This window comes from Bombus pascuorum, chromosome 1 (genome assembly GCF_905332965.1).
Source record: "Bombus pascuorum chromosome 1, iyBomPasc1.1, whole genome shotgun sequence".
Classification (NCBI taxonomy): Eukaryota; Metazoa; Arthropoda; class Insecta; order Hymenoptera; family Apidae; genus Bombus; species Bombus pascuorum.
The window spans coordinates 17,097,231-17,110,732 of NC_083488.1; the positions used below are offsets into that span (position 1 = coordinate 17,097,231).

At 31.4% G+C, this 13,502-nt stretch overlaps 3 protein-coding genes across 4 annotated transcripts in view; 1 reads left to right on the plus strand and 2 right to left on the minus strand.

Annotated features, from left to right (window-relative positions):
* Window positions 1-1,213: 1,213 nt before the first annotated feature.
* On the minus strand, window positions 1,214-3,236 carry LOC132906913 (leucine-rich repeat-containing protein 47-like). The gene is made up of 4 exons (XM_060959542.1): window positions 2,542-3,236; window positions 1,994-2,470; window positions 1,595-1,922; window positions 1,214-1,437 (listed from the first exon to the last, which is right to left on the minus strand). The coding sequence occupies exons 1-4, from the start codon at window positions 3,128-3,130 to the stop codon at window positions 1,236-1,238; spliced, it is 1,596 nt and encodes a 531-aa protein (XP_060815525.1). The 5' UTR covers window positions 3,131-3,236; the 3' UTR covers window positions 1,214-1,235.
* A 2,543-nt stretch (window positions 3,237-5,779) lies between these two features.
* Window positions 5,780-9,023, plus strand: LOC132906926 (zinc metalloproteinase nas-4-like). Its single transcript, XM_060959579.1, has 4 exons — window positions 5,780-6,212; window positions 6,752-7,057; window positions 7,552-7,685; window positions 8,419-9,023. Exons 1-4 carry the CDS (start codon window positions 5,840-5,842, stop codon window positions 8,524-8,526), a joined length of 921 nt encoding a protein of 306 aa, XP_060815562.1. The 5' UTR covers window positions 5,780-5,839; the 3' UTR covers window positions 8,527-9,023.
* A 1,700-nt stretch (window positions 9,024-10,723) lies between these two features.
* Window positions 10,724-13,502, minus strand: part of LOC132906916 (glucose dehydrogenase [FAD, quinone]) — a 33,556-nt gene continuing 30,777 nt past the window's right edge. For both annotated transcript variants that reach the window (XM_060959555.1, XM_060959565.1), the window contains exons 7-8: window positions 12,255-12,582; window positions 10,724-11,766 (exon numbers count right to left, since the gene is read on the minus strand). In XM_060959555.1, the coding sequence (XP_060815538.1) occupies window positions 11,454-11,766; window positions 12,255-12,582 (641 nt within the window). In that variant the 3' untranslated portion in view covers window positions 10,724-11,453. The remainder of the gene's footprint in view (window positions 11,767-12,254; window positions 12,583-13,502) is intronic.

A 13,502-nucleotide genomic window follows, 5' to 3' on the forward strand; every position in this document is an offset into this window, starting at 1 on the left:
ATTAACTTAATGTGGTTAATTTTGCTACCAATTTATGATTATAAGACATTACTTAAATGACAAAATGATCAACTAACCTCAAAAATTTCGTTCTCATTCCCCCGTCATGACCAGTCATGTTTCGGCGCCATGTTAACACTTCAAACATTCGCGCATGTTGGAAAGTTCAGAAAATTTGTGCAAATTTCTTCTTGTCGTTAAACCTTCTAAAATGAAACTTTCACCAATTACGCTCAATAATATGAACAAAAACGTCTCACTTCGATGATATTTATAGTTTGCACTGCATTGTGATACACGAAACAAAGTACAATATTTATAAAAACAGATGAGAATTCTTCACCGGCTTACTATGGATGATTCGTGACACGACAGCGCCAATGTCGTCAGCTGCCTGTAAAATGGCGGGATTTTACCGGTATTTGAATTTGCGGCTAACCACCGTATTGTGTGCAAGATAATGTTAAATACAAAAGCATACATTATATAGATTAGGCATTCCTATTGTACGAGTTATGGTAATAAACGATGATTTTGTAATTTTCATGTTTCAATTTATATCTTTCATGAAACCTAATAATGGTGTGGAATATTTCAGATTTTGAGAATGAACATAATAGTTTATAAAAATTATTTAAAGATATCAGCAATTTATATTTATCTAGTCGACAAATATCGATACATATAAAAGACATTAACAGATTATAATTTTCATACATGTTTTGTATTAAATAAATTAATATTACCGATTATGTTTTAAATATGATGTATTCATGACGTGTTGTGTAGTTTAATGTACTCAATTTTTATTTTGTTATGTATTTTGAAGGAATAAAATGTTAAAATATAAGTGTTTTTTAAATATTTATTTTTCAGTTCTTGATTTTTATAAATTAGCATTTTAAATACTTATTATTTATTATTATCACTATTATTACATAGTTTCAAATCTCAGTACAAAAATATTATGATTAATAGATAATTATACATATATTGGTACATAGCAAGAAGATTATGTATAGAATATGCAAATATTATATTCATTGCATACATTAGTTATTAATTTAAAATTTTCACACAGTAAGAAATAAAAATTTATGATGTTGATATATGAAAATAGCTTTTATTAACAACTTGTATCTCCAGAAAATAATAATTAAAAGAATAGATAAGCAAAAAATAAAATGCAGATTAGATCAAACTTAAGGAACGATTAAATTGCTTATACTTATTTATTATTCACGCAATACAGTTATGAAATTTTCTGCAAAATTGAGATCTGCTCTTGAAGGATATAGCAGTTTCATATTACCTTCCATATCTACCACTTTTACTTGTTCTACGACTAATTTATTATAGTTTGAAGCATTTTCTTGTTCTAAGAGACATCCCAAGCCAAGGGTGATTAGTTCCTTTAAAAACTGATCTAATACATTTCTAACAAAAAAAGATATACGATTATGTTATAACATAATTCGAATCATCCAACATCGTTAATTATTGTTTATTATTAATTTTCATAAAGCTAATTAAGATAAAAAGATTTGTACTAAGTAAATATTGATTGTATGTTATTAATAAATTATAATGTTACCTGCAAATCTGATATGATAAAGCACTGGTTACTTCTATTAACATCGCTTGAGTATTTACTGACATTTTTGTAATATCGCTATTTGTTATTGGTGGGAACGATATAACTTGTTCTGAAGCATCTAATAAACAGGGAAACATAGGTTTACCTTCCAATAGATAAAGATACTTGTGAATGCCAGAATATACATTGCGTTTCTTTTCTTTTCTTAAATTATCAGCTTCAGTTTGTAACTGTTGAAACAATGCAGAACCAGTGTAAACCTTATTACGCATTAGTGGTTTGATTTCTAATTCATTTGGTGGTTTTGCTGTGTATGTTAAGTCTCCTAAATATTAAGCATGATATTAACAAAATGTATTTCCATATATGTAAATTATTTGTTTTTGTCATATTTACCAGGGATAATTAATTTTAAATCATGTGTAGCAATAGTAGCTGCATTTCTTCTTTCACATATACCATCATGTAATTTAGTCTGAAGTTGGATAAATTTCTTGAAAGTATCCTCTGTGAAGCTTATATTTCTAACAATACAAGCTGCGATGTAGGGTCTAATATTTTTCACATATTTTGTAATCTTAATTAATGGTGTATCATTTGTTACTTTTAATACTTTCAATTTATGTGTTAAAATTTCCATTATGTTAGCATTATTTTCAGTTTCTGATAATTTTTGTGCTTTCTTCCCTTTCTTTGATTTGGCATTCAAAGCAACAGAACCATCTTGTCTAGGACAATGTAACTTGACATATTCTATTATTTGCTTATGATGGCACTGGTCAACTAACTTTGATAATCTTTTGTCCGTCAATGTATTTCCTTTTAAATAAAGTTCCTTTAACTTATTACAATCAGATATTTCACCTGGAATGACTGTAACGATAAAATTAATAATTAAATCAATTTTATAGACAAGACTTTTGTTTTACTCGAGGAAAAATTACCTGATATCAAATTGTCCGCAACATTTATTATTTTTAAGGATGTAAGTTGATTTATAGTTACAGGAATTTCTTTTATTTGATTTCCATTAACATAGATTTCAGTGAGATGAATCAATTCTGGATAGCATACATCAGGAAACACTTCAAACTGATTGTTCGAAAGGTTCAATATAGTTAACTTAATATTTCCAATTTGCGTAGGTAAGGATCTCAGAAGATTCGAACTGAAGTTCATAGTTGTTAATTGCGGAAGTTTACCGATTTCCTTCGGCAAAGACGTCAATTTGTTCCTAGAGCAATCGAGAACTTTTAATTTTCCTAATTTCTCGATTGTATCAGGTATCTTTGATATCTCGTTTGAATGCAATACTAGAGTCGTCAAGTTTTGTAATTTTCCTATTTCCTCTGGCACTTCTTGTAAACATGTCAGCGTGATATTCAAATAATTTAAGTGCTGTAGGTTAAACAAAGAATGGTCAAACCCTCTTTTTCTAATCAATTCAGAAATTGCCGAACCTGACAACACTAATTCGTGTTTATTCTCTGTAGCTGCAGTTTTGATTACATGCCACGAATTATCGAACGTCATTGTCAATAAGTATTAAACAAATTTCTACTAGTAAAACAGTAACGTTATTTACGTCGTTTCAAGGTTACTTGCCGGGTTGTTCAGTTTGAAAACGTGCGTTATACGATTAGAACGACATCTATGTAAATACATGAGGAACGAGTTCAGGTGTAATGTATACGTTTTAAGTTAAATAATAAATTTTTGGAACAAATTTTAGCCTAATATCATTTTTATATCATAATTTGAAGTTTAATTATAAACTTTTAAAAATATATTGTAAAATGATTGTTTTCAAAGACGAAGTATATTTCCTACATTTAATGAAAAATTATTGATGTTAAAGGCAACAATTTCAACTCGTGTGATACAAAAATTTAAACCCATGTACAGAATTGTATAGGAATATTTTGATTAAAATAGCAAGTTTGATGTAGAAAATTATTAATCAATCATTTATTTAGTAATGAAAAATTGTTGTTATTTTGATTTTTAAAATATTGTTTATGTGTATTGTTTGCCACTAGAGAAAGAAGAATTATGATATAGTTATTAAATAATAGATATAATTTTATTAACCTTTATAACACTCTAATCCAAGTATTAACTTTGTTAGTGTTAACTTTTATACATATTTCAGAAGAGATGTATTTATATGTTATATGTCTTTGGGTAGTAATAAGTTTTCAAAAAATTAATTTTCATCATGTACATATAAGTATACACACACACGTTTTAATTACATTATGTATGTTTTAATACATTAACAAATTTATATATAAATTATCAGCTTCTCAAAAATTCTCTTTAATTGTAGAAATTTTATGTTTATATTTTTCTCCAGTAAATATTTTTTTAATTTCGGAAGTGTTGACCCACATGTAAATGAAGCTTCTAATAAATGCAAATTATCGCATGGGAGTTTAGGTTTGCAACTATCTTGTCAGTACAATAGGGAAGAGGGTATCGTGTAAAAATTTATCTTTCGACGCGATTCAAACAATTACTTGTTAGTACATATTGAACCGGTTTTTAACGTTTCTCACCTTGATACGGTTTTCCTTATCTTAGACGAATAATACCTTATCGTAGAACTGGAAAATGTAATTATTGAAATTTTTACCAAAACGTGGCAAAATTTTGTACGTGACACAAAGTGTACGAAAACACTGTTTTACGAAATAATAATTATGTAATATTCATGAGAGGGGACCGTTTTGGAAAGAGATAAATGTTCGATCGCTCTTATGATTCATTGACACATTTAAGATGCCTTTAATAGCTATAGTGAATTCGATGGAAAAGAGGTAAGTGACAGATATTATATACGACTATCATCTATGTACGATAGTGTCTTCGAGCTGAAGTTCCCGGCAAAAAGAAAAAGAGTATCATAAACCATAACCACTGGCGTGGTATATATGAAGAAAGACATTATTATTGGCCTTCGGGGTTTATAGCCATCGCCGTGAAGGAACTGGCAAGGTCTATAGGAAATATCGAGTAACGATGATAGAAAAGATCTGTCCACTGACATTTGCATCTGAATAAAGTGCGAAGGAGGATGTTAATTTCGACTGGTGTGAAAGACCGCTTAGAACGGCGTGTTAATAATACTTTGCTACTTGAAGTGACAATGCCAACCAGAATTCAGACGTGTCTTTTCTTCCGCATTTGCAAATAAACATTTCCGATCTTTTATGTACGAAGTGAATTGAATCGCCCGTGTTATCTAAAAAGAAAAGTTAATTGGTCGATGTACAGTTTATTTTTAGAAATAAAAAGTTTAAAGAGGAAGAATAAAATCTTTTATTTTTATTTCATATCTCTGTCATATAAGTTTTTTATTTAGAGATTTCCTATCTTTCTACGTCGTCATTTTATTTTTGTCAGAAATAAGCTATGTCATATTTGCATTTGCAATTTTTAAAATTCGTCTAACTGAAATTAATTTATTTCTATTAATGTTTATCTTCATAGTTATAGAAATTTTTAGTCCGGGGATGAACCAATTAATTGAGTAAACTGCATCTTTACTAATTTCATATTTTATAAAATGTAAAATATTTCCCAAATAATGTACAAGACATCCTATTTACCTAAGATTATACAGAAATTTCGTTTAAAAAAGAAAAATAGTAAAATCATATGAAAATGATGTATTTGATTTTAACACAAAATAAAGTTACTTTCCCTATATTACTTCTAAAGCAAAAATAATAAAGTAGTTAAAACGATTCATTATTTCAAGTTATATTTATTTTAAATAACATTTGTCCAAGTCAGTTTTAAGCTTACAATTAGTTACTCATACCGCAAACTCCAATCTTTGTAAACAACTTAACTAATTCCACCACCCAATGCCATCTTTATAACATTGCCATGATCTGTACAAAAAATCGTCGCTTATGAGTCAAGAAATATTATTTACTACTTTATTGGTGACATTCGCTCGTCGTGTTACTCCTCCACGGATCATCATCCCATACACCGAAGTGGCGTACGTGCCTATCGCGTAGTGGAAGCCTTCGAGGAACCGCGCCAGCAAATCTTGACTTCCTATTACCCAAAGTCCACGGTTATCACCAACCGTCCCCGATCGCTTCCGTATCGAGCGGAAACATCGGGTAGATCCACGGGTGGGGTTTCTTTAGGTGCGTATAAAGTCGGAAAGAACCAGCCGATTTTCGTCAGTGGAATCGATTCGAAGAGCAGCGAGGACCCTTCCAAATGTTCTATTCTTCGAAGAAATTCACCATGAAACGTTGCTCCATCGTTTGTTCTTTCACATTTATTTTATTGACTTCTGCATCAGCTTGGCCGTTTCGGCGTCGAGACGTGCTGGATAATGCAGTGGATAGTCCTGATGGAGTGATCGCTCATCTACAACATTTTGGCGAGATGCTGTATCGCAATCCGGACAACGAAACTGGAGCAATGGTAGCGAATTGGCACGAGGGCTGGGATCGCAACCCGGAAGAATTGGGCAACTACGCGGAAGGTGATATTTTGTTTCCGCCACAACTTGAGAAGAATGGTTTGAGAGCGGAAGCTGCGCGATGGCCTGGTGGTGTAGTACCCTATATGCTTAGTCCTTATTTCAGTAAGTAGTATTGCGTGTATTCTATCTTGATTTTTTATAATGGTACAGGATGACATGATAGTCTATGGTTAATTGTGTCTTAAACAAAACATCATTTTTGGTTTTTTTCTTAATACATACATAATAAATTTTGCTTTATTAAATTAAGAGAAAAAGATGATGCTTCAGTAGGGGAAAGAATAATATTCTAAATAAAACTGAATAATGTTATTTACATATAAAATAATGAAGACAAGAACTTATTTGTTTGAATAATTGTAAAATGATATCTGAAGTATAGTGTATTTACTGAAACAGAAATTTAGAAAATCTAGAATTACTAGATTTTCAACATGTTATTATGAAATACGAGTTTTTTAAAAATCAATTTTCTTAGTTCTTATAATATTTCACAGTAATATACCGTATTCATCGTTACTACAGCTTATAGTGTTTTTATTCTATTACAGCATTTCATAAAGAAATGTTTAATAAATCGGTGAGAAACGTGACAGCACAAGAGAAAATCTTTTAGTGGATTTGATTGAATTTAATTACAGACTCGGCGCAGAGAAACTTGATTTACGAAGCTATGAACGATTACCATAAGTTCACGTGTATTAAGTTCAAGCCCTATACTGGGGAGGAGAACGATTACATCAGGATCACGGCTGGTAATAGCGGTTGTTGGAGCAGCGTGGGAAGAATCGGTGGTCGACAAGACGTGAATCTTCAAGTCCCAGGCTGTATGGTGAAGAAAGGAACAGTGATACACGAACTGATGCACGCCATTGGATTTCTGCACGAGCAAAGTAGATATGAACGGGATGAGTACGTCACGATTCAGTGGAATAACATTTTAAGCAGTAAGTGACCTGTTGTTGTTTCTTATTTTCTATTAACCTTTAATCGATAATCATAGTATTATTTCGAATAGGTAATTTATATTTGAACAGATAATTTGCTGTTAGCTTCCTATTACTGTTTTTATAATATTTTGTCATAGCAGCTGCTAAAGTAATGACAAGCTTTTAATTTGTACGATATCAAAGTTTTGAAATTCTTGATATTCCAATAATTTTATTCCAAAATTAATATATTTTATATATTTCTTCTTTTATGAATTTTTAAACAGTTTTTATTATTTCATGCACTTTCATCCTAATTCTAAATTCCTAAACACGAATGCATTAATTATATTTAACTAATATTATTAACTAACATCACAATACTCGTTTGACGTTCAAATAGTATATCTTAAACATTGGTTACAAGTTCTTCTCTCTAAATTTAGTTTGCGAGTGCAAAAATTGATAAAGCATGTATGTAAATAATAAGCAATGTGTCATTATCTATTTAGGCCAAGCTGGGAATTTTGAGAAAGCCTCGAAGGAAACCACCGACGCATTCGGGGTCGGATATGATTATGGTAGCGTAATGCATTACTCTGCAAACGCGTTTTCCCGGAATGGACGTCCCACCATAGTACCAAAAGTGAGTAATGTAATAAGCTGAAATCATCAAGGTCCATAACTTTCTATTTATAATTGTAAGCGATTCTGTGATTTTTGGAGATCTCGTAAATATGAATGATCGATTACCAGCAGTTTGATTAATTTTAATATCATATTACATCGTTAATTACATCGTTTTTAACAAAGATAATATCTCATCTTAAAGATCTCGTAAATCTGTTTGGCATTTATGAGTTTGTGGACCTTGGGAAAAACAGACATAGATATATGATAGCAATTAGAGATAATTCTGTTTTATTAATCAAACCAGCTGATTTTAGTATTTGTATGAAATCCACGGATTATTATAATCTCACAAATAAGTATTGTTATTTTATATACATATATTTTTCTATTACGTTATATTATAACTTCAAATTCTTTCCGATAAGTTAGCAAAATTTATTGCTATTTTTACTCTCATAATGTCTATATTCTCAGTACATGTTTTTGTAACGTCCAGGAATATTTTGTTAACATGTCTGACATTATCGGACATTTGTAGCGACCTCATACAATCTTTTTGCTTTTCTTATTTAAACAAGACAGAAGTTACCTTAGGAGGAAACTATAAACTTGTTGTTTTATGCTTCCGGCGTAATTGCGAAAAAATAATAATGTCATGAAATTCGTGCTACACCCACGTTTGCATGTCCTGTGGATGACCGTAGGAGCCCGGCGGCCTTCTAAGTTTTATCGGCGAAATATTCCAGGGCGCGACGAAGGTTCAACTGGGTCAAAGAGAGGGATTCAGCAAGAGAGACATACAGAAGATTCGAAAAATGTACAAGTGCAACAAACGCAGACGAAGCAGCTATTGATTGCCGGAAACATGGTCGACCAGAACTTGAAGGTTTCTTACGGACTTCCATTGGAACGTAGCAAAGAGAATCGTGAATCTAGTCCTTTACAATTAAATTACACTGCGTTACTTTTAAACGACGTCCAACTTTAGTTTGATCAAGATTTATAAAAAAGAATGGCACTTTGAAGTGGAAATGGTAAATCGATATCAACGACGAAGCGGAACTTGCATTCGGAACAGTCTTTTTTATCCATATGTGTGTGTGTGCGTGTGTATGTATATAAATAAATATTTGTATTTATAAGCAACAGTATTTAAGCGAATGTTGCTTATGTTTGATTTATAACACTGTAGTTGAACATATGATAAATAAATGCATATTTTAAGAATTCACGCGTGTAGCCAACGTGTCTACATTTTGCAGTTGTCCTGCTGGCCTTCTCGCATTGACAAAATATTCTAGGGTGAAACTAAACGCGAACTGGGTCACGGAGATAAATTCAGTGAGAGAGAATATCCGAAAGACGTATAAATGAAATGAATGCCAGAAAAAGTAGGCATCGCTGTTTGCAGACGGCAACAGTGAGGCCAACATTGTATGAATTTGCTTAATAACTTAAGTAATTCATTGCTATTGTATTATTCTTGTTGTATGAAACCTTCGTCAATATTAAAATATACAATACGTTAAAATTATTATTTTTTTAAGTTGATATTTATAGAAAAATGGTATACATTTTGGTATACATAATGGTATAGCAAGTACATAATTCACGATCCTTCTTAATAGTCTTAATACATAAATGTTAAAACTTATGGCAGCCGTTATATGTATGTATCTAAGATTTTCAGAATCTTTGCTGTTTTCACGATCTTTAGGATTCCTAAGACCTCAAAGATCTCTGATTAATCCAAGATTTCTATGGCATCGTATTTTTAAAAGTTGCTAAAGTTACTGGAGTTCCCGGAGATTTTAGTATTTCTAAGGATCGCTTAATCTTCAGAAATCCTATGGTGTCTATGATTTCTAAATCCTCCAGTTTTCTAATATTTTCACTGTATTTACGTTATCATGCACGGTCTTCAAACGATACTTGTAGATGCTACAGGCGATAAATCAGATTTGTTCAAGAAATTATTTGAGGCTTGTCAAGGATGTGAGTTCCATAAGAACTTATGACGTCGTGTATTATGAATTTAATGTGACGTTTATGTGTATTGCTCCTTTCAAGTAACATTTGTTTACATCCTAATACTGAAGCTACGATAGATACTGCAATGATGAAGCGAAATAATTATATAAGATATCATATACTAAGTTTTAAAGTTTCGTTTTCATTATTTTCACTGATTTAAGTATGATATTACTAGGTTATGAGAATAACTTTAAGAAAGCATCGGGACAGACTATGGGTGACTTTAGCGCTGGCTACCATTATGGAAAAATAATGCATTATTCATCCTATGCATTTTCGAAGAAGGGCAAACCTTCTATAATATCCAAAGTGAGTACTTGATTTTCATTTTCAACAATCCTGCCATTTTTCTCTTATCAATCGAATATTATTATTTGGAATATTTTTGAGTTTTATCAGAATTCAAGGTAAATTTAATTCAAATAACAATATAACAATTATATATTGATATAATTTAAGTATTAATCTTTCACGGCTACGAAAAAAGGGATACAGAAAGGACATTGAAAAATTGACTTACCTCTTTATTGCAACATTAATTTTTTGAAAATAGCTTAATAATTTGTTATTTATTGTTAATAGATTACAAGTGTATTTACGATGATCATTAGTTAATGCAATTTATAGCTAATTTTTAATCTAAATTACATAAAGGAGATTTGCATCATTTTTTAAATTTATTAATAAGTTGTTGTTCAGACAAAACAGAAACATTTTATGTTCTCCTCGCTTACAGACTAACATATTTCATCGTAACTGAGATGTCCTACCTTTCCTACATTTAAGGATATTTATAAGGAAACATTGCTTTATTACTTATAATTGAGTATTATTATACTATATTTCCCTTTTTATAAATGATATTGTTATGTTTTGTCATATATTTTTTAACTTCTATCGTTTCCAAAATTACTGTTTTTGTTTGCGATTAAAGAAACAAATTTTCATAATCTGAAAGAAGATATCATGAAAATACTAAATTGTTAAATGTGCATAATAGGTACTGAATAACGTAAATTACATTTAATTAGAACATTTGTATTTAATATTATTGCTGAACCCTATTTACAGTATTTCGTAGCTTTTTCCTACATAAAAAGGGTTTAAAGCCGAGGTAGCTGTCGCCATTACTGGAATAATTTCCTAAAACTACACATGACTAAGATTTCTCAAATTTATCTATGATATGAAATTTATCTACGATTGTATTTGAAGAAATTCTGACATCTCTTTAAATTCCTCAACGTCACCATATTCCATGGCAATTATGCATGTTTAAATGCGCACAGCGCTACCTTAGCTTTTCTTGTCGAAATACTGAAAGAAATTTGTAATCAAATTCACCGTACTTCCAACCATCAAACTTTCCACGAAACTGCCTAACTCATTTTTCAATGAAACAATATCGGTGATTTTAAAAAACTAAATGTTATTAAAAACCTGCACATAATTTTTCCACATAATATTCCTGGAAAATAAAAATCAGTTCTTAATTTTTAGAAACATTTTTAGTTGAAAATATTTTAAATAGCAGCAATAATTGAATGAAGAAGGTATCGTATGATTGCTTATGGGCCATACGGAGATTATAATCTAGGAACGAATTGATCGTCTTTATTTGTCAAAATCAAACTTCCGTTCAGGTTTCATATTTTCGGATTCGGTGATCAAATATAAATTTCTTTCAGTAAACGAAGTCCTGTCGTTTCGATTTCAAAGGGAGTTCTGTTTTGTGAGAAGACTTCGTTCAGCCGACCCAGGTCCTCTTGACGAAATCCGCAGCGCGTTCACCAATCATAATAGCAGGCGCATTCGTGTTACCGGAAACGACTCTTGGCATGATACTGGTATCCGCCACTCTGACTCCCCTCACTCCCCTCACTCTCAATTGATTGTCTACCACTGCGAGAGGATCATCTGGCGGGCCCATTTTGCAGGAACCTGCTTGATGATTCTCTGGTGCGGTATCGTGCTTTACAGCGCATTCCCAATATGCGTCGCAACCGAATTTCAAGTGCTCGCAATTCTTCACTGGTGTTCGATCCATCTGCAATCCGTATCTGTCGGAAATAAATGGAAATTTGACGGTGTTGACTTTGAATGAACGACAAGGTAGTAATAGAAAACAATAAAGAAAATAATGTAGCGGAAGTAGTAAGATAAGATAATATTAAAGTGACTGAAATAAGATCAATTTCATGGCTTAAAAAGTTAACAAATCGAATAATTTAGAAAACATTGTCAGAAAAAATGCGCAAATACGATATAATATTTTACAGAAATTAAACATTGTGGTGTAGTATATCTCAATTTATATCGACTCCCAGAGTAAAATATCACTTCTATCCAAATTTTAGGTCTTTATCTACTTCTAAAAACCCTGATAACATATATGTAGTTGAGTTCTACTTTCCACGTATGATCCATCAGGGAACAGTGACACTTGATCGACGATGCAATTGACCTCCGTTAAAGTTAAAAGCGTTCAACCAGAAGAAATCGATAGCCGAGTATAAATTACACTTGAATAAATAGTGTATCGTTATACCTGCTGAGAGCCTCGGTTTCAGACAATTTGATACCGAATTTAATGGCCTCTACAAGACCAGCCACATCGTCAGGGTGGTTCAGATATTTCGGGTAAATCAGCGGCTTCGAAAGCGGATCGTTGTTTCGTAGACGAAGGTAACCACGACTTTTTGGGTGTAGATACGTCGGAATGATGTAAATGGTGCGATTGGCACCTTTCGTTTCACCAACCATGCCCGTCTCCGCGCAGTCTGCCAAGTAACCACCGAAGATCAGCTGAACATCCGGATGGTCGTCCTTTGGATTCGCGTATTTCGTGTTTATCATAGCAGTCACTTCAGAAATACCTGTTGATTAATGGGAAAGAAGTTAAATGATACGACTCATATATGTATAAATTTCTAAAAATATATAAATGAGATTTTAAATAAAAATTATGGTGATGTGCACAGTAATTGCTGTCGATTTTTAATTAATCTTTGTTAAGATATAAGTATTCAAAAAGAAGATACATTTTAATTCTAGGAGATTGTGTTATTTAAAAAATGTATTATTTTATCAGAGACAACTGTACTGCACTATATTTTGAACATGTATCTGTATATTTCTGAAAAAGTAAAAATATATTGTACTTTGTAATACGCAAGTCTTGACGCGAAAGTTGTAGATAAGTTTAAAGAAAAGACGTATCTAAATAATCTCTTATTTTAGATATATTATAGATTATTAGATATTATAGATTATTATTATAGATTATTAGATATAGATTATTAGATATATTATCATAATGTAATTTCACTTTCTTTTAAAAATCATACATTGTAAATTCATTCAAGAGATTAATCAATATATATTTTAATAAATACATCAGTGATCCGATTAGTGATCCGATGATCCGTTAGACGTGATCTGATTTCTTTCTTTAATTAATTTCACATATATGAATTATTCATGAGGTAATCGTTCTCAGACATTAATTAAAATTATTCAACGACTTGCGTTTAATTTAAGGAACAAAGAAAAATGGTTTTTATAATTAATTATGTTTCGTCAGGATAGTAGGTAAATACATAGCTAAGAAATTTATGTGTGGCTTTGAGGTTTTACATCGTTATTGTTCCTTCTTGCAAATAATTGCATTCGCTCCTTCCCTTTGATATGGGAAATTGGGAAAAACAAAAACGAGACCCCTCGAGCAATTTTACGTGGAAACCAGTCCGACCGCTTCAAATCGAATATATACCTTGAAAACGTATTTAGTCTCTCC

Bases quoted from the DNA above. Each gene is read 5' to 3' on its own strand.
- LOC132906913 (XM_060959542.1), bottom strand. From the start codon at position 3,130: ATGACGTTCGATAATTCGTGGCATGTAATCAAAACTGCAGCTACAGAG. The intron at 2,471-2,541 runs GTAATTTTTCCT...TTATCGTTACAG, and splicing joins TGCGGACAATTTGATATCAG to TCATTCCAGGTGAAATATCT. The intron at 1,438-1,594 runs GTAACATTATAA...TTTTTTTGTTAG, and splicing joins TTATCATATCAGATTTGCAG to AAATGTATTAGATCAGTTTT.
- LOC132906926 (XM_060959579.1), top strand. From the start codon at position 5,840: ATGTTCTATTCTTCGAAGAAATTCACCATGAAACGTTGCTCCATCGTT. The intron at 7,058-7,551 runs GTAAGTGACCTG...TTATCTATTTAG, and splicing joins GTGGAATAACATTTTAAGCA to GCCAAGCTGGGAATTTTGAG. The intron at 7,686-8,418 runs GTGAGTAATGTA...GAAATATTCCAG, and splicing joins GTCCCACCATAGTACCAAAA to GGCGCGACGAAGGTTCAACT.